Below are 20,668 nucleotides of genomic sequence, written 5' to 3'. Positions count from 1 at the left end.
GTTAGGCAGAGCCTCCTTAAAAAAAAATGATAATAATAAGAGAGAGTGATAATTGACACATCATAAAATTCACCCATTTAAAGGTTAGAATTGGGGATCCCTGGGTGGCGCAGCGGTTTGGCGCCTGCCTTTGGCCCAGTGCGCGATCCTGGAGACTCGGGATCGAATCCCACATCGGGCTCCCGGTGCATGGAGCCTGCTTCTCCCTCTGCCTGGTCTCTGCGCCTCTCTCTCTCTCTCTGTGACTATCATAAATAAATAAAAATTAAAAAAAAAAAATAAAATAAAGGTTAGAATTTAGTGGGGTTTTTGTATTTTCACAGTTATGTAGCCATCCCCCAAGTCTAAGCATAGAACATTTTCATCACCCCGAAAATAAACCTAGTACTCATTAGCAGTCATTTCCCATGCTCCCCACCTCATGTGTACCCATTGTCTTTCCCCTAGCCAAGTGTTTTCATGGTTCGTCCATGTTGCCGCATGCATCAGTATGTAGTTCCTTGTTATGACTGAGTAATCTTCCATGGAATGGGCATTCCATGTTTGTTTATGCATTCATTGGTTGATGGGACCTGTCTCTGACTAGAATACTTGGTAATTCCAAACATCCCATTTTCCAACAGGCCAAGTAAGACAAACCCTAAGGAACCATTAATGTTCCCATCACAGCAAGTTGTGTACAAGCTACTTTTACTCAGTGGCCCATGTGCTGGAGGTTAGCTGTCCTTCTGCAGTAGAGACACCTGTTTTCATTTTAATTGAGTTTGGAATTGGTAACTTTATTTCCTAATCTCATGTCATTTTATTTTTAGTAATCCGTTGACTAAGTTAATTAGTATTTCTAAGTTTTTTCAATTACATCACAAATATTAAAAATTTTTCAGATTATGTGCCAGCTTTTGGTAACTGCTTTATTGAGATAAAATCCACATATCATACAGTTCATCTATTTAAAGTATACAGTCCAGGGTATGTGGGTGGCTCAGTCAGTTAAGCATCTGCCTTTGGCTCAGGTTGTGATCCTGGGGCCCTCGGATTGAGCCCTGCGTTGGGCTCCCTGCTCACTGGGCAGCCTGCTTCTGCTTCTCCCTCTGCCCCTCCCCCTGCTTATGCTCTTTCTGTCTCACTTGAGACTTTTTTTTTTTTTAATTTTTAAAAAAAGCAAAATGTACAATTCAGTGGTTTTAGTACAGTTATACAACCATCACCATAATCAATTTTACAGCATCTTTATCACCTTGCAAAAACACCACGTCCACTAATAGTCATTCCCTCCCCCACTCCCCTGTCCACCCACAGCAACCACTAATCTATCTACCTTCTGTTTCTAGATTTGCCTATTTTGGATATCTCATATAAATAAAATCATTCTATCCTTGGTCTTCTATAACTGGCTTCTTTAACATGATGTTTTCAAAGTTTATTGCTGAATAATATTCCATTGTATGGGTGTGGCCCATTTTATCTGTTGGTGAATATCAGGGTTGTTTCCATTTTTGGCTCTTATGACTAATGCTAAACTCTGTGTTCACAGACAGGTTTTTGTGTGAACCTCTGTCTTCCTTTCTCATGGGCATGCACCCAGGAGTGGAAGTGTGCACTTACAGGGTGACTCTATTTTTAACCTTTTGCAGAACTACCAGGCTGTTTTCCAAAGGAGCCATACTGTTTCCCATTCCCATCTGCAGTGTCATGGGTTCTGATGCCACCTACACTTGCTATTGTCTCTTTTTTGGCCCAAACTTTTTTTTTATTCATAAAACATTATTCTGAAATTAAAGCATAGTGTAAAATGTAATAAAAGGTAACAAGGCAATTCTTGTCTATAGTCATTTTAGCATTCATATGGGTAGGGAGACTCATACACCATTCCCAACTAAAGCCCAAATTAACTCAGATAGTCTACATTGTTTGTATACCTGGGCCGTTCTTGTTATGACATCATTCTGTCAAGACTGTGGTTTCTTTGCTAGAGCAGTGGTTGTAAATAATTTAGAATGATCGAAATAGTCCATAGATATATCAGTCTTTTTACCTGTTGCCTTTTCTTGTCACAATCCATTACATGTTCTTCTGCCATTTCCAGCCCTAGAAGAGAGCTCTCAGTGTTCTGTGCTATAAATAGCATAAGAGGGATGGTTTCAAAGTATTGATTAACAGATGTCTCAAGACTCTCAGAAGCAAGGCATCCTGAGATAATGGCAATACAAGAAGCAACATCATATGATAAAAATCATCTCTACCCCCACCACTTTGCTCTCTGTGTGTCTGAAATCAGAATATCCCAACAAGGGCCAATGTACTTCATTCCTCATGTCACACTTTATTCTTAGCATAAATATGCAAAACCCTTACAAGGTATGGAGCTCTACCCAGGGTTTCTAGTACTTTGATTAAAGAAAGTTTCAGGGGTGCTTGGGTGGCTCAGTCAGTTGAGCAGACTCCATGCTGAGCACAGAGCCTGATGCAGGGCTCAACCCCACACCCCTAAGATCTTGGCCTCAGCCAAAATCAAGACTTGGACCTTTAACCAACTGAGCCAGCCAGGGAGTCCCCTTCTCTCTCTTAAAAAATAAATAAATAAATAAAAATAAAGTTTCAGCTGCACCCATACTATATTGCATTTGTTCTGCACAGTGCCCTGGAGGTTTTTATTGCCAGACGAATGTGTGATCGTGAGGTTCAGTATGGGTGAAAAGTAGGATTTGTTTATTTTTAGGAAGTGAGGAGACCGTTTTAAAAGGGAAAGGCAGGGCAGAGGTCACGAGCAGGATGTCTGGACTGCAGGTACACCCAGATCAGTCTTCTGGAAGAAAGTACACGTGAAGATGAAAGATCTGCAAATTGATTCCTTTATAGTTGTCTTTGCTTCTGTACCTTTAGAAAGTCTTTGATGGGACGCCTGGGTGGCTCAGTGGTTGAGTGTCTGCCTTCGGCCCAGGGCATGATCCTGGAGTCCCGGGATCAAGTCCCACATCGGGCTCCCCTTGGGGAGCCTGATTCACCCTCTGTGTCTCTGCCTCTCTTATGAATGAATAAATAAATCTTTAAAAGAAAAAGTCTTTGAGAACCCGTGTTGTGTGTACCCCAGTTTCAAGCCGCTGATTTTAAAAAGAAGTTGGACTGTAGTTCAGAACTATAAGGTCTAAGGTGGACAATAGCAGAAATTGGGGCATGTGGGGATGGCACTAGGTGGTGCTTAAAGCGGGGAGTGAGGTCTCTGAAGAAAGCAACATGAGGGAGAAGAGGAGCACTGAACACTTAAGTAGTCCCCACTTAAGGAGTAAGCAAAGGAAGAAGAGACAGGGGCATCTGGGAGGCTTAGTGGTTGAGGTTCTGCCTTCGGCTCAGGGCATGATCCCGAAGTCCTGGGATCGAGTCCCACATCGGGCTCCCCACAGGGAGCCTGCTTCTCCCTCTGCCTTTCTCTGTGTGTGTCTCATGAATAAATAAAATATTTTAAAAAAATAAAAGAAAATGAGACAACTCAGAGGAGCAAGTGCGGGGGGGGAGGGCAAGTCCATGGACTGTGAACTTGTAGCTGCTGTGAGGGGTTTTCTGTGAGGACAGCCAACTACGTGGAGTGCTGGAGAGGTCAGAGAGAGTGAGGTCTGAATAAAGACCAGTGGGCACAGTGCACACAGTGGGGAGACCGCTGCCCGTTGCATGGCCGCCTTACCTACATAGAAGTCCATTCAGGAATATGGCTGCCCTCCACATGCAAGGCATTCTTTCACCCTAAAGCCAAATAAGTGTATCCTACCACTGGCAACAAAACTTGGGCCCAACCAGCTTGGATTTAGATACAAAGACAGAAAGCCAGTGGTTTTATTCACCATCATCCTTCCCTCCAATCCCCACTCCCTGTACTAGGTGTCTTCCTTAACCACAAGTTGTTAGAGTTACAGTCTCTTTTCTTCCATCAGCATGGGCACTGACTTGTCTTTATGCTCTAACCCTAACTGTTCTGCAGTGTTACCTTCTTCCTTTTTTTTTTTTTTTTTTTTTTTGTTACCTTCTTCCTATAGAGATGTTGGAACCTGGTGAAGTGGGGGGACCCAGGCACAATCCTCTCACCTTCCTTTAGTTTTTTGTTTTTCTTTTTTAAGATTTTATTTATTCATTCATGACAGAGAGACAGAGACACAGGCAGAGGGAGAAGAAGGCTCCATGCAGGGAGCCCAATGTGGGACTGGATCACAGAACTCGAAGACCACGCCCTGAGCCAAAGGCAGATGCTCAACCGCTGAGCCACCTAGGAGTCCCATTTCTTTGGTTTTAAAAGCTTAGCTAGAACAATTTGAGTAGAATGGTGATGGCAAAAACCGGAAATGGAGGTGCCAAGAATTGAAATTGGACATATGGTTGGTTGGGGGCATAAGTGTCTTCTGAGAAACTTGCCGTTGGAGGGAAAAGAAAGAGGTGAGGTGCCAGATGCAGTGGAATGTAAGGATCCAGAGGAGCTTCTGTTTTTAGGATTGGTGGCCCTAGAACATACTCAGGCAAAAGGAAGAGACTGAAATACAGGAGAGGAGAGAATAGAGAAAAGCTCACTGAGGAAGCAGGAGGGTGGAAGTGGGCGGAGAACAAAGGACCAGCGAAAGGGGAGACAGACCTGCTCTCTGGGGCGCAGACCACAGGACAGGGATCCCTGATGCGTAGGGCGTCAGCTCCTGCTGCTGCCCTACAATCAACTCTTCATGGATGCAGTCAAAATTTGAGAACATTGGTGGTGTAAAAAAAAAAAAAAAAAACACCATTCTCTGATTTTCTTAATGTTTTAAGTAATGTTTTATCGGCCTCTGCTTGTAATCAACCTCATCCTGGCGACTGGGCTCCCAACTCACCTGTCTTTTGTACACCTCGGCCTACAGACATTTACTCCCTCTATCTGTGGACCCTTCACCTGACTTCCCTCCCATGGTTCTCTTACCTAAGCTGCCAGGGACCATATTCAGCTTAAGACAGCTTGATAATTAGGTTTGCAGAATGCAAAATCTGTGTTTAATGTGTGAAGGTGACTGAAACTATACTTTCTCATAATAACAGAATTTTATGTTTGGGACTTCTAGGTTTAGCATGAGCTTTAACAGACATAATCTGAAATACTACGTGTTACCAAAAAAACCCAAGAAGGTGGCATTTGATTGCTTAGAATGGATCAGAAAGTATCACCCACGTGAGTACAGCCATGTGACAAACTGTCTAGAAGTAATAAATGTCGTTTCAGTATCACAATAGAATAAACGTGCATATTAAACATTTCTTTTCTCGTTATAATAGCACTAACTAGCTATTTATAGAATAGAATACTGCAACTCTCTGAATCCTAGAAATTATAAAATTGCGTTTAGTAACAATAAACCCTAAGAAAAAGTGTATGAAATACTCCCTCCTACACACCCGTGTTATGATTTGTGGTTTCAGTGTATCTCCCCTGGTTTCTGTTGGTAGGAATTATACCGCTGTCTGGGTTAGGGTCTTCTCCCAAGAGTGTCTGCCTCTAAGTTCTGTTAACTGGAATGAGATCCTGAAATGCATGGTGGTTTTCCATGTAACCCTTTTTCTACTTCCCCATAGAAAATTGTTTCTGTTAGCCACCTCTCTTTGATTTTTAAAAAACCAGTACACATGTTTGTGGGGCACCTGGCTGGCTCTATCAGTGGAGCGTGTGACTCTTGATCTCGGGGATCATGAGTTCGAGCCCCCACATTGGGTGTAGCGATCACTTTAAAAAAAAAATCCTTGGGGCAGCCCCGGTGGCGCAGCGGTTAAGCGCCGCCTGCAGCCCCGGATGTGATCTTGGAGACCCGGAATCAAGTCCCACATCGGGCTCCCTGCATGGAGCCTGCTTCTCCCTCTGTCTGTGTCTCTGCCTCTCTCTCTCTCTCTCTCTCTCTATCTATCTGTGTGTTTCTCATGAATAAGTAAGTAAATAAATCTTAAAAAAAAAATCCTTAAAAAGTCCTATATGTATTTTTTTGAACAAATCAAATGATACAGGGATAGACCAAGAAGTCATTCATAATCTCCCTTCTAGGCCTCCTTTTCTCAGGCAGTGAAGAACATAGGCAGTGTGTGTGTCTATAACCTTGACTTTGCCATGGAGAGCAGACAAATCTCATACCTTTCGTTTTATGATTTTTTTTAAGATTTTATTTATTTATTCATGAGAGACCCAGAAAGAGAGAAAGGCAGAGACACAGGCAGAGAGAGAAGCAGGCTCCATGCAGGAAGCCCAATGTAGGACTGGATCTCAGGATTCCAGGATCATGCCCTGAGCCAAAGGCAGAAGCTTAACTGCTGAGCCACCCAGGCATCCCTTGTTTTGTGATTTTTCAAAACAATACATATAACATGTGCTTACTGAAGAAAACTGAGAAAGTAACAAGAAGAAAGAAGCAAAAGATAAACCTTACCTCAAGACAAGTCACCATTACCATTTGGGGGTTCATTTCCTTCCAGCAGTTGCTGTGTGCATTTTTCCATTAGCTTCTGTGTATAGTTTTTCAACCCTTAACCTGTTTTATATCTTGAGCATTTTCGTGTTTTATTTTTTAAACTTAGAGGTCACTTAAAAGTTTCAGCATATCAGGATGCCTGGGTGGCTCAGTAGTTAACTGTCTACCTTTGGCTCAGGTTGTGATCCCGGGGTCCTGGGATCAAGTCCCACATCGGGCTCCCCGCAGGGAGCCTGCTCCTCCCTCTTGCCTATGTCTCTGCCTCTCTCTGTGTGTCTCATGAACAAATAAATGGGGATCCCTGGGTGGTGCAGCGGTTTAGCGCCTGGCTTTGACCCGGGGCGCGATCCTGGAGACCCGGGATCGAATCCCACATCGGGCTCCCGGTGCATGGGGCCTGCTTCTCCCTCTGCCTGAGTCTCTGCCTCTCTCTCTCTCTCTCTCTCTGTGACTATCATACATAAATAAATAAAAATTAAAATTAAAAAAAAGGTTAAAAAAATAAATAAATAAATGAAATCTTTAAAAAAAAAGTTTCAGTGTATCTTATTTCTTTTTCTTTTTTTTTTTTTTAAGATTTTATTTATTTATTCATGATAGACATAGAGATTGAGAGGCAGAGAGAGAAGCAGGCTCCATGCCAGGATCCCGACACGAGACTCGATCCCGGGATTCCAGGACTGGTCCTTGGGCCAAAGGCAGGCGCCAAACCACTGAGCCACCCAGGGATCCCCAGTAACTTATTTGTTACTGTTGGCCATTAAAATTTTTCTAATTTTAAAAAGTAGAAACAAAACTTTTCACAGAAGTCCTTGTACCACTTTATTTCCTAGATTAGCTTCCTAGATGCATTTCTAAGGCTGATACATACAGCTATACGCTTTCCGCAGCATTTGTGTAAGGGTACCCTCTTTCCATTTTATTGCCAGCATGAAATAGAGCCCAGGCTTGCTCCACGTCCACATAAGGAGTTATTCAGGGAACAGATAGAACAAAAGGTCACTTTTTTTTTTTTAATTTATTTGAGAGAGAGAGGAAACACAAACACTGGGAAAAGTAGAGGCTGAGGGAGAAACAGCCCCCCCCCCCCCCCCCCCCCCCGGTCACTGAGCAGGGAGCCGGACGTGGGGCTCAATCCCATGACCCTGGGATCATGAACTGAGCTGAAGGCAGACGCTTAAACAACTGAGCCACCCACATGCCCCCAGAAGGTCACATCTTGTCATTTCCAGTCCACCTGAACTCCTTGCTTAAATTACTGTGTTACCTGCTACTATTAGAAGACTGGAGGTCTGCTTATGGTTTGTGTATTTCTAAGAACATAACAAGTGGCTAAGTTGGTTGAGCATCCCACCCTTGATCTCAGTTTGGGTCTTGATCTCAGGGTCATGGGTTCGAGCCCCACATTGGACTCCATGCTGGAATTAGAGCCAACTTAAAAAAAAAAGGAAATTGTTTTGTTACTTATGTTAAAAGCTCTCGTGTCTCAATACTGTTTTGGTTTCTTGGCAGATGACTCCGGGATAATCTATTGCCTCTCCAGACGAGAATGTGATACAATGGCTGACACTTTACAGAAAGATGGTCTTGCTGCTCTTGCTTATCATGCTGGCCTCAGTGATTCTGCAAGGGATGAAGTACAGCACAAGTGGATTAATCAGGATGGCTGCCAGGTAACATTTTTTAAAATAAAGGAAATAATCTTTTATAGTATATGAACAAACTTGCACATGCAGTATAAAAATTCTTTCTACTGAAAAGACAGCAAACATCAAAATAAGACTGAAATTTAAAAACAGATTTTTTTGAGACTTCTAAAGTTGCTTTTTCTTTCCTAAATCAAAAAACTTTTTTTCTTAATCAGTTGTAATTTACATACCATAAAATTCGCCCTTTCGAAGTTTACGAGTCAGTAGGTTTTAGTGTATTCACAGGGTTGTGCAAGCATCACCATTATCTAATTCCAGAATATTTCATCATCGCAAAAAGAAACTCCATACCCGTTAGCAGCCACTCCCCACTCCACAAACTCCCGTCTCTGACAAAAACTAATAGAACCACTGCTAATCTGTCTCTATAGTTTTTCCTATTCTGGACATTTCATATAAATGAAATTATACAGTATGTGTTCTTTTGTGACTAATTTCTCTTATTTAGCATAATGTTTTCAAGGCATTATGTATCTTGTTGTAGCATGTATCAGTACTTTCTTTGTGCACCAGATCACATTCTGTTGTATGAATATATCCTAGTTTGTTATCCATTCATCAGTTAATGGACATTTTGTTGTACCCACTTTCTGGCTATTGTGAATAATGCTTCTGCGAACATCTGTGTACATGTTTTTGTATGAATATGTTTTCAGTTCTCTTGGATAGATACCTAGAGTGGAATTGTTTAGTCATATGGTAACTGTATTTAATGTTTTGAGGAACTACCAAACTGTTTTCTAAAGCAGCTACAGAATTTTAAATTTTACATTTCCACCAGTGATATATGAGGTTCTAGTGTCCATGCTTCCTTATTATTATTATGACTTTATTTTTTTAAACATATCCATTCTAGGGAATGTGAAGCAGCATCTCATTGTGATTTTAATTTGCATTTCCCTGATAATTAATTGTGTTGAGATTCTGAGATGACAGATTTTTCACCCAAGTGGATCAAGAGACATGGAACTAAGAACCCTCTAGACATCCCGTATGGCAACAGGTGCCAGTGTTGTAGCCTTGGATAGATCTCTCTAAATACAAAGATGAATTTGAGGAAAATGACTGATAACTTTTTTTCTTAGCCTATGAAGTTTTCAGTTCACAAAAAAAGAAATTACCCCGAAGATTCAAAGGAAAAATACCTCTCAAAATTATTTCATAATGGAAACAAAAAAGTCTTAGAGGGTATTAGCTTGGGGTCCTTGGAAAGATGCCAGAAGACTCAATATATGAACTAGAAGCACTTTGCCATAAGAAGAACACAGAGATGAAGGCACAAATAAAAATTCAGTTTATCTAGATAAGAAAATTCACAAAAAGGCAAAACAAATCCAATTATGTATCAAGACATAAATGATTCACCTTGGTGCAGACATTTGTATCAGCGAGGTAGTGAATATCTTGAAAATGTCAGCTTAAGAATAATCAGTGTATCCAAGGAAGAAATCAAGATGGCTGAAGTAGATACAGTAGTCAGATGTGTTCTGAATGAATACATAACAAATATTTAACAAATTTAAAAGCATTTTCTCAGAGTCGCTGGGGGAAAACTTACATGTAGACAGAGTTCACCACTTTGTTTGATTTGCAGAGAGCTGAAAGAAATTACATTCACGAAGATAGAGAAATAGGATACTCTACAAAAAAACAGACAGGCCTGAGACTGTTTCACTGAAGAACAAAAGCAGAACACACCATCTTCAGAATCAAAGGAGGGAAGCCTGGAGCTGTAGGATTTCACAGCCAGCTCTCATCACAGATGTTGGACACAACAGAAAAGCACTCTCAGATATGTAAAGTCCAAAATGTATCACCAGCTTATCTCCACTGAAGTAATCACAGATGCCAGTCTTCCCTAATTTGTATATTTAACTAAGCAGAATTCCAGTGGGTTTTTTTTCTTTGATAAACTTTTTCTAAAGTTTATCTGGAAGAATATTCAAGTTCAAGTAACTGAAAGACTTGGGCAAGAAAATGAAAACACGTGAACACTGGCTTTGCAGTACATTACAGACAGATCAATGACACAGAAGTCCAGAATTAGACTGGAAAACAGAGCACACTGGTGGGTGGTGCAGTCAATTGAGTGTCCCAGCTCTTGGTTTCAGCTCAAGTTGTGATCTCAGGGTTGTGAGATCAAGCCCCATAAGCAGGGTTCCCTGCTTAGGGCGGAGTCTGCTTGAAACTCTCCCCCCACCCCTCCCCCAAAATGAATAAATCTTTTTTTAAAAAGGCATTATAAAAACAATATGTGGTAAGGATGACATTGAAAAATAATGAGTAAAGGAGGACAATCCAACCACTGGTACCTCTTACCTGCTGGGGGGCAATCATTTTGAATCCTCCTATCAAAATTAATTATAGGTAAATAAAGGTATTGATATTTTTAATTTTTTTGAAGATTTTATTTATTTATTCATGAGAGACACAGAGAGAGAAGCAGAGTCAGGGAGAAGCAGGCCCCCTCCAGGGAGCCTGATGCCAGACTTGATCCCAGGTCCCCAGGATCACGACCCGAGCCAAAGGCAGACACTCAACCACTGAGCCATCCAGATGCCCCAGTATTAGTATTTTTAAATGTATGAACTCTGACTAGAAGAGAACCCAACCTTAAAAAGAGCTCAAAAGGAAATAATTGCTAGAAACAATTAAAAACCTAAATAAACAGTTATTAATTGATAAAATTAAAGGCAATAGCAAATAGCAAAACTAGGAAAATAATGTCTCCAGCAAATAAAACATACCAAAGAGCATGTAAAACTTTGATAAGAAAAACATGAGTCTCAATTAATAAATTTCCCCAGGCTATCAAGAGACATCAAAAAGAAGGAGCCACGAAAAGCTAAGTAGAATTGTTTCTCAAAGGGCAGCTTTGCTAGTTATTAAAGGAAGCCAAACTTAAAACAGTGAAAGACCATTTTCACTTCTTGTATTAGGAAACTTCTATTAATTGTTGGGGATGGTGCTATAAGAGGCAGTTTCCTGCAATGCTTCTGAGAGCCTTTCTGGAAGAGAACATAGCAGACTATTACAGGAGCTTCTGATTTGAAACACACGAATGGAATTCATATCAGTGTTTGTTTATGGTTTTCTGGGTTTTTTGTTAATTGAAGTATAGCTGATATATACAATATTATATTACTTTCAGGTATACAACACAGTGACTTGGCAATTATATACATTGTCGCATGCACACCACAATAATTGTACTAGCTACTTACCACAATACTTGTACTAGCCACTTACCACAAAGTTATTAGAATATCATCGACTGTATAATAATATTATTTTTAATCGTAAGTAGCCTAAGTGTCCTGAGAGAGTGACTGTATTATAGTGCATTCCTGACATTGAAAATGATTTATGAAGAATTTCGTAATGATATGCAAATGTTCAGATGTAAATGATGGAGAAACATAGGAACAAATAGAATCTAAAACCATAAAAAAGGGACTCCTGGGTGGCTCAGGGGTTGAGCGTCTGCCTTTGGCTCAGAGAGTGATCCTGGAGTCCTGGGATCCAGTCCCCCATCAGGCTTGCTGTGAGGAGCCTGCTTCTCCGTCTATGTCTCTGCTTCTCTTTCTCTCTCGTGAATATATAAATAAATTCTTGAAAAAAAAATTTATAGTATAAATACCCATGCACACATATGTACATATTTGTATACGTATATATAAAACACTTTTTTTTTTAATTTTTATTTATTTATGATAGTCACACACACAGAGAGAGAGAGAGAGAGGCAGAGACACAGGCAGAGGGAGAAGCAGGCTCCATGCACCGGGAGCCCGATGTGGGATTCGATCCCGGGTCTCCAGGATCGCGCCCTGGGCCAAAGGCAGGCGCCAAACCGCTGCGCCACCCAGGGATCCCTATATAAAACACTTTGATCAAAAATATAGTTTAAAAAATTGGTGAGTTTCTGTTTCCATTTTCAGAGTAGCTAATTATACCATCACTGGACAACTCTGATCTTGTTAGATTTGTAAGATAGAATAAAACTTCCTTGTTTTTCTTCACAAAGAAATTATTATAGTCTAGTCTATAGTTTTAAAAGTAACACAGAAATAAGGAAATAACAGCTGGATCAAGCAAGTTTTTCCCAGTGATGAGGAGTAAAGGCTTTCAGGGGGACTTGGCATCTATGTCGACTCACTGGGAGCCTACATGCTTGCTCTCTCACTGCCCTAGGCCCACCTGACCTGGGGAAATGCACCCCTGCTTCTTGGACTGCTACGGGCCTGTGGGTTGCCACACCTCCCTGCCCGGCCTCTCCACCTGCTCCCCACCACTAGAGGCTCCAGTAGACTTTCTCTTTTCCAAGGACATTCCCTTTGATCAAAGTGCCATAAATTTAGAGGGCTGACTGGCCTATAGCTCAGGCCGCAGCCAGACCCAATGTTGCCAAGCACATTTATTTGCTGCCTCACACTTCACAGCCTGCAGTTGCTATTTCTACTGTTCAGGCACCAAGGACTCAGTCTGGCTGCTAGGTAGCTCAGTTGCTTTTGAAATCCTGTTCTTGCAGCCGCTGTTTATTAAGAGCTAAAAAAATAAAATAAAGCCTTGCAGCTTTATTTGTATAATATAATTTTACCTGGAGATGTAACTTTTTGGTCTGACTTAATAAGTCCTAAATTTGCAACTGAAATAGATATTCTTAAAAATGATCTTTTTACTAAAAACCAATTTATGAAGCTCCTGAAATTTAACTGTCACCTGGCTTGTCCTACTAAGTCATTTGCATAGGCACAATCTCCAGTCTTTTTTTTTTTTTTCTAGTATAAGCAACTTAGACTTTCACCCACGTGAGTTCCAATAAAAATGTCACAAGTTTTTACTTTGAAATCAGCTGTTGAGGAGAAGTTGCTGGTGTGTGATCCATCAGCTGCCCCACCTGGGAACATAACGGTAAGCAGCGGAGCAGGGGAGAATGCCATTGCTCCCAAAGCATCAGAGAAGCTGGCAGCGGTGGCCGCTGGAAGTTCAAGCCCTGGAAACAGCCTGAGTAACGTGGGCTCCTGAGCAACGTGTTCATGATCATAGACCTGGTGATCATGGCCATGTGGATAGTGCTCCTCACACCTCCATATCAAAAATGTAAGAGAATAAGCAATGGCAACACACCAAGAGGTGACTGCTCTTGATTCTGGGCCTCTTCCATAATGACTCCAAATCACACAAAAAAGTGCCTGCTATAGCAAGTTTCTCTTTACCTCCTTGGGTCTTAATAAAATTGCCAATTATCTTGCATATGAAGATCTCATATAAGTCATGCTAAATAATGGGACCAAGTTACGATATTAGATTGTTGTATAGAGTATACTTTAAAGTAAAATAAAGGGACGCCTGGGTAGCTCAGCAGTTGAGCATCTGCCTTTGGCTCTAGGTGTGTTCCCGGAGTTCCAGGATCGAGTCCCACATCAGGCTCCTTCTGCCTACATCTCTGCTTCTCTGTGTGTCTCTTGTGAATAAATAAATAAAATCTTTTTTAAAAATAAATAAATAAAATAAAATAGAGGATGGAGCTTTTAGAGGTGCCTGTAAATGTTCCTGTAAATCTATTATGAGTCTAAAAGGCTTCTGCTTTTTCATCAGGTCATCTGTGCAACAATAGCGTTCGGAATGGGGATTGACAAACCTGATGTGCGATTCGTGATTCATGCATCTCTCCCTAAGTCTGTGGAGGGCTACTACCAAGAATCTGGCAGAGCTGGAAGAGATGGGGAAATTTCTCACTGCCTGCTGTTCTATACCTATCATGATGTGACACGACTCAAGAGACTCATCCTGAGTAAGCCAAGCTCCTGTCCTCTTCAGTCTCGTGATAGAACCTTGTCCTGCCATTGGGGTACTTTCGGTCCAGTTTTCTTTAAATAGTTATAAACGTATTACATGCTTGTCATGTAACACTCAAATGATACAGCAGCAGACAATGTCCAAACCATGCCTTGTATGTGGTCCTGCCCTAAGAAATAATTCCAGCTATTGGCTTCCTTTGTATCCTTCCAGATCCCGTCTCTGTGTGCATCCTTGCATGTAACATAGATTTCAAACACGCAGAAAGGTCAAATGGGAGAAATAACGAACCTTCACATATCACCAGGTTAAGAAATAAAACCCCCCATGTCTTTCTTTCCCATCTCAGCCTTCTACTCCCCCATCAGAGAGAAGCAGTATCTGATATTTAGTGTCTACCCCTGCCAAATGCATACATTTTAAAATTTGTAAATTCGGGGCAGCCCCGGTGGCGCAGCAGTTTAGCGCTGCCTGCAGCCCGGGATGAGATCCTGGAGGCCTGGGATTGAGTCCCACGTTGGGCTCCCTGCATGGAGCCTACTTCTCCCTCTGCTTGTGTCTCTGCCTCTCTCTCTATCTGATTAATTAATTAATTAATTGAAATAAAATTTGTAAATGGGGTTTTGTATGCCTTTTTTTGTAGACTGATAGCAAGCTGATTGTTTTCAGTCTACATGAGGATGTAATTATGACTCCGGTTGATAACGTATTGTTCAACTACGTAGAATTCCATGGCTTTTTAACCAGTCCTGTTGGAATCGATACCTAGATTATTTATTGCTTTTCACAGTTATCAGCAGTACAGCATTGAGCATCTTTTACGGGTATCTTTGGGCATATGTGCAAACAGTCTGTATAGAACAAATTTCCAGACTTAGACTTGCTAGGTTAAAGTGAATACATATTTTAGAATCTTTTATTATGCCCTTTGCCCATTTTTCTACTAAATTGTGGTAGTTAAATACATTTCCCAAATAAAATTGCTATTTTGAGACCACTTTTGAATGGATCCTTCCAGAGATACTACACATGGACATGACATTTACCAGGCACCGTGCCAAGTATCATTTCCCCTTTTGTGCCCATAATCCCTAGCTTTTGAGGTAGTTTATCCCATGGTAAAAGGGAGTTTCATGAAACCTTTGTGACTTGCCCCCAAGAGCACTGATGAGCAGCAGCAGCAATAGGACTGGGGGTTGGGGCAAGAGTACGTTGTATCAGCAATACAGATAGATGGCATTGCTTAGCACCTGCTCTGTGCGCTATCTTAACTGCTTGATTATATCCCTTTACCCAGTCTTCACAACAGGCCTAATGGGTAATGCTGTTACTCTCCTCATTTCACATAGCAGGACGAGAGATGTAGAGCTAGTAAGTGGCAGAGCTCTGATGGGGCCCAGGTCTATCTGAACCCCAAAGTCCATGTCCCTTGCACTATATACCAAGATGATTCTCAGTGAAAAAATGGACTTTTAATCTCAGCATGTCCTTTTGTGGTTTTAAACAGAACCTGTATTGGGTGGGATCCCTGGGTGGCGCAGCGGTTTGGCGCCTGCCTTTGGCCCAGGGCGCGATCCTGGAGACCCGGGATCGAATCCCACATCAGGCTCCCGGTGCATGGAGCCTGCTTCTCCCTCTGCCTATGTCTCTGCCTCTCTATCTCTCTCTCTCTCTCTGTGACTATCATAAATAAATAAAAATTAAAAAAAAAAAAAAAAAGAACCTGTATTGGGGATCCCTGGATAGCTCAGTGGTTTAGCGCCTGCCTTCGGCCCAGGGCATGATCCTGGAGTCCCTGAATTGAGTCCCACATCAGGCTTCCTGCAGGGAGCCTGCTTCTCCCTCTACCTGTGTCTGCCTCTCTCTCTCTCATGAATAAATAAATAAAATATTTTAAAAAAAAGAACCTGTATTAATTTAGGTCCAAACAATTCAATAAGTATTTTAAGTTTTTAACACTTAGCAATATTTTGAAAAAAATAATACTCATAAGTCAGGAAAAAAAAATTTAATTTTTTTATTTTCTTTTTTTTTTTTTTTAATTTTTTATTTATCTACGATAGTCACACAGAGATAGAGAGAGAGGCAGAGACATAGGCAGAGGGAGAAGCAGGCTCCATGCACCGGGAGCCCGACGCGGGACTCGATCCTGGGTCTCCAGGATCGCGCCCTGGGCCAACGGCAGGCGCCAAACTGCTGTGCCACCCAGGGATCCCAATTTTTTTATTTTTATTCTTAGCTAACCTCAATTGCTTACAAAGAAAGTATGTGCATATGATTCTCAAACCTTGACATGAGATTAGACACTGCCACCCTTATTTCCTGTTTCACGTGGATTTTTCTGGAGGTACTTGTATTTATCACGACAACTGCCAAAACTTGAGTTTCACAGAGATGGCATTGGAAGGAATGTAGCACCCTGAGCTACCTCGGACTAGTGGTTTGTGTGGTGTTCAACAGATGTCAGATATTGCTGTGCTTAGATTTAAAATACCCTGCCAACATCCCTGTGAGTTCACTGCAGCACCCCGGGGCTCCTTGGCATACACCTCGGGAACCACTGGCTTAACTCTTTTGACCCTAGATGCCCAGGGACGTGCATGGCTCACTGCCATGGTTCCATGCCCTGCTGACTTTGAACATCCAGCTAAGTATGTGCTTATCTGATAAATACAGTAAATTTGATTCAAATCTTCATCAGTGGGAATCATGAAGATCTGAAGAAATTTTTCAGATATTCCTGATGACAATCTTCATTTATTCCTATAAAACTAAAAATTTGAGGGATAAACATAAATACCCTATTGGTCATAGTATAGAATATAGAATGATACCATACTGATATCTATGCTATTAGTAATTTTGTTTCATTTAATATTTAAAGTTATATGAATCTATTCTGTATATTTCTATGATATTTGCTTCTATTTTTTTTTTTTGCTTCTATTTTTTCTACTTAATACTAATAAGTATTTTTACTTTGTTCTTCACCTCTTTTAGTGGAAAAAGATGGAAACCGTCATACAAGAGAGACTCACTTCAATAATTTGTATAGTATGGTGCATTACTGTGAAAATATAACAGAATGCAGGAGAATACAGCTTTTGGCTTACTTTGGCGAAACTGGATTTAATCCTGATTTTTGTAAGAAATACCCTGATGTTTCTTGTGATAATTGCTGTAAAACAAAGGTAAAAAAAGAAAGTTTTAAATTCCTTGTAATTCAGGAAATTGCCAGCACTTTTTTTCTTTCTTAATTTAGCAAAGTGAGGTACAAGTTAGGTTACTATAAGTGTGCCCTCAGGGATTGAGCTGGGGAAAGATGGCTTCCTCCCCATAGTAATTTGGAATAGAAACATTTAATAGTAATTCTGTGGAATAGCTTTCAGATTAGAAGCCTATAAAAAAAAATATACCGGACCTATCTAAAATATTGAGGTTTTGGGGATCCCTGGATGGCTCAGCAGTTTAGTGCCTGCCTTCGGCCCAGGGCACGGTCCTTGAGTCATGGGATCGAGTTCCACGTCAGGCTTCCTGCATGGAGCCTGCTTCTCTCTCTGCCTGTGTCTCTGCCCCTCTCTCTCTGTGTCTCTCATGATTAAATAAATAAAATTTAAAAATAAAATAAACTATTAAGGTTTTATATGTGCAATAAGGCTTATAGGGTATTTTAGAAATATCACTTATCTGTAAAGATCCAGAAAGATCCAACATGGGCAGATAGAATATTTAGATTCAATCCCAATATATATTTGAAGTTGTCATTCTGAAGAGAGTTATAGTAACTAGTATATTGTGTGTTTGAATCAGGTTAATTATGTTATACTATAAATTGGTTATTTAAAAACTATAAAGAGGGGATCCCTGGGTGGCTCAGCGGTTTAGCGCCTGCCTTTGGCCCGGGGCGCGATCCTGGAGTCTCGGGATCGAGTCCCACGTCGGGCTCCCGGCATGGAGCCTGCTTCTCCCTCCTCCTGTGTCTCTGCCTCTCTCTCTCTCTCTCTCTCTCTCTCTCTCTCTCTCTCTCTCATAAATAAATAAATAAATTTTTTTAAAAAATAAAATAAAAACTATAAAGAATTAATGGCAATAGATTCTAGATGAGTTTGCTATCATCTGTCCTAAAAATAACCATGAGAAGTTGTTAAATTCAATCATTAGGTACTTAATTTTACCTCTCATGGTAATTCTGTGTTTTAATGTCTCCGTACAGAGACATTGCAGTTTACAGAGTGTTTTCACATTTGATACATTATTTGAAATGTCTGTGCACGATGCTGGAGATTCACAAATGAGTGTGCTATGGGCCAGTTCATAGACTGGAGGGGGACAGACATACATGTATCCACATGATTGTAAGGCCACGTGATAAGCACAGTCACAAAGATATGCAGCAGTAGCCAGATCAGAGGGTGGTGTACTCTCTCTCAGGGTAGGATCTCCAGATTCCTCAAGCCCTACCCCGCGCACATTGCTGATCAGTTCTTGTTTAACAAATGTTTATTGAGTGCCTGCTGTGTGAGGGTACCATTCTAGGAGATTGGGATGCGTAACTGAACAAAATAAAAAGATCCCTACCCCTGTGGGGCTTACATCCTCACAGAGGGAGTCTGAGCACAGTGTAAGGGCATGCAAGCACAGCAACGTAAGGAGCCCAGAATAATGGATGGGATGAAGGTTCAGGATCAGGTAAATTGGCCCAGGGAAGTCTTAGCACAGAGATGCAGCCTACCTGAGAGGATACTTGTAGTTAGCTGAGCAGCTCCCTGGATATGGGCATTCTTAGCCTCAGGGTATTAGAGGCGAGGGCGGGTATGCCTGTGTATTTGAAGGATGGCAGGGGAGCCCGTTTAGCTGGGCACAGCTAAGAGTCAGTTGAAGGAAAGGAAATGGCAGGCCAGAGAAGCCACTGGAGGGGTGGTGTGATATGACTCTCAGCCAGAATGTTTGGGGATGGCCATTTGGCAGGGCAAATAAGTTCAGTTTGGGGTGTTTTGAGTTAGATGTGTCTGTTAGATTCAGGAATTCTGAAAAGAGGCTTGTGGTACCTACAAATTTGGGAGTGGTTGGTACACAGATGGTATTGAGCCATAAGAGCAGATGAAATCTTCAGACGTCTAAGGTTAGACCAAAGAGAAGAAAACCAAAGCATTGAGTCCTAGGACATTAAGAGTTTAAGGAGAAGAGGAGGGGCTAGGAAAGGAGACCAAGAAAGAGAATTAGCAAGGTAAGAGGAAAACATACAGACAGAAAGCGTTTTAGGGAGGAGGGAGTACTCACACCTCAAATGCTGCTCCTAAGCCAAGAAGAAAAGGGACCGAGAATATCCTGCGGCGTTAGCACCACAGGAATCATGGTAGCTTAGATTTGTTTGGCCAGTTTCAGTAGCGTGGGGCCAAACTGGAGGTAGTGAAAATAGAAAACTCTCTTAAGTTCTGCTTCAAGGATGATCAGAAAAATGAGATAGCAGCTGGCAGGGGAAGTGGAATCAGGAAAAGACAGAAGTAATATTTGTCTCTGATAAGAATGTACCTGTAGGGGCAGCCTGGGTGGGTCAGCGGTTTAGCGCAGCCTTAAGCCCAGGGTGTGATCCTGGAGTCCCAAGATCAAGTCCCATGTCAGGCTCCCTGCATGGAGCCTGCTTCTCCCTCTGCCTGTGTTTCTACCTCTTTCTGTGTGTCTCTCATGAATAAATAAATAAAATCTAAAAAAAAAAAAAAAAATGTACCTGTATAGGGTGAAAACTTGATGTGTCAGAAGAGGGGAGAACCACAGATGCAATGTCCTTGAAGAGCTTGAAGAGGGTGGGTGGTGGAGGGATCTAGTGCACAAGTCCAGAGTTGGCTCTTAGGAACCGAGATAGTCCATCCGTAATAGCAGGAGGAAGAAGACTATGGAGCCTTTGCCAGTGATAGATGATGTGAGGGAAGTTTGTGAAAGCTCTCTGTGGTTGCTTTCATTTTCTGTGAAGTAGCAGATGAGGTGGTCAGCTGATGGTCAGGAAAAGAGAATTGAAGATAAAGGAGCAAGAGAAGTGGTCATCTAGGACAGTGGTCAGCAAACTTTATCTTAAAGGACCAGAGTGTATACTCCAGGCTTTGTGGGTCCTGGAATCATGGTCTCTGTCACAAGTACTCAACTCTAAAAAAAAAAAACACCAAGTACTCAACTCTGCTCTTTTAGCCCAAAAGCAAATATAAACAGTAAATACATCAATTTTCCATGGCTTTGTTCCAATAAAATTTGATGTACGGAAACAGGAGTACAGCTCATGGGCCACAGTGTGCTGATCCCTGAATGGAGGGGTACTAGACCAAGGGTGTGTGATGATGAGCTGGCCGAGTGAAGGATTCACTTGAGGTTTCTGGCCATTTGTTGAAAGTGCAGACTTTCAACATGGCTGCACATGTTCTCCAGCCAAGGTCAGCCACCAAGGCTCGGGCATGGAATGATGAAGAGTTGGATCTAATGCGTATCATCCGTTGAACAATGAATGTGATGAAGTGACCTAAAGGCAAGGGAACTTAAGGTACATGAAAGGTAGTATTGTAATGACAGGCTGTGGAATTTAAGCTGAGTTAGGAGATCAGATGAGGATGGGAATGAGTGGGTTGTTGGAGTCAGAATATACAAGATGGCATAAGGTGGCAGTCAAAGAATGAAGGGGTTGCCGCTTTTAGTGAGGCCAAGGTGGTA

The 20,668-nt window shown here is 41.6% G+C and overlaps 1 protein-coding gene across 6 annotated transcripts in view; it reads left to right on the top strand.

Moving 5' to 3' along the window:
• BLM (BLM RecQ like helicase) overlaps nucleotides 1-20,668 on the top strand; it is a 100,361-nt gene that overhangs the window by 60,640 nt on the left and 19,053 nt on the right. For all 6 annotated transcript variants that reach the window (XM_077872373.1, XM_077872353.1, XM_077872363.1 and 3 more), the window contains 4 exons: nucleotides 5,073-5,179; nucleotides 7,974-8,134; nucleotides 13,772-13,967; nucleotides 16,973-17,163. In XM_077872373.1, the coding sequence (XP_077728499.1) occupies nucleotides 5,073-5,179; nucleotides 7,974-8,134; nucleotides 13,772-13,967; nucleotides 16,973-17,163 (655 nt within the window). The remainder of the gene's footprint in view (nucleotides 1-5,072; nucleotides 5,180-7,973; nucleotides 8,135-13,771; nucleotides 13,968-16,972; nucleotides 17,164-20,668) is intronic.

Source organism: Canis aureus, chromosome 2 (genome assembly GCF_053574225.1).
Source record: "Canis aureus isolate CA01 chromosome 2, VMU_Caureus_v.1.0, whole genome shotgun sequence".
NCBI classification, from domain to species: Eukaryota; Metazoa; Chordata; class Mammalia; order Carnivora; family Canidae; genus Canis; species Canis aureus.
This window is presented reverse-complemented; position numbering and strand designations above follow the sequence as displayed.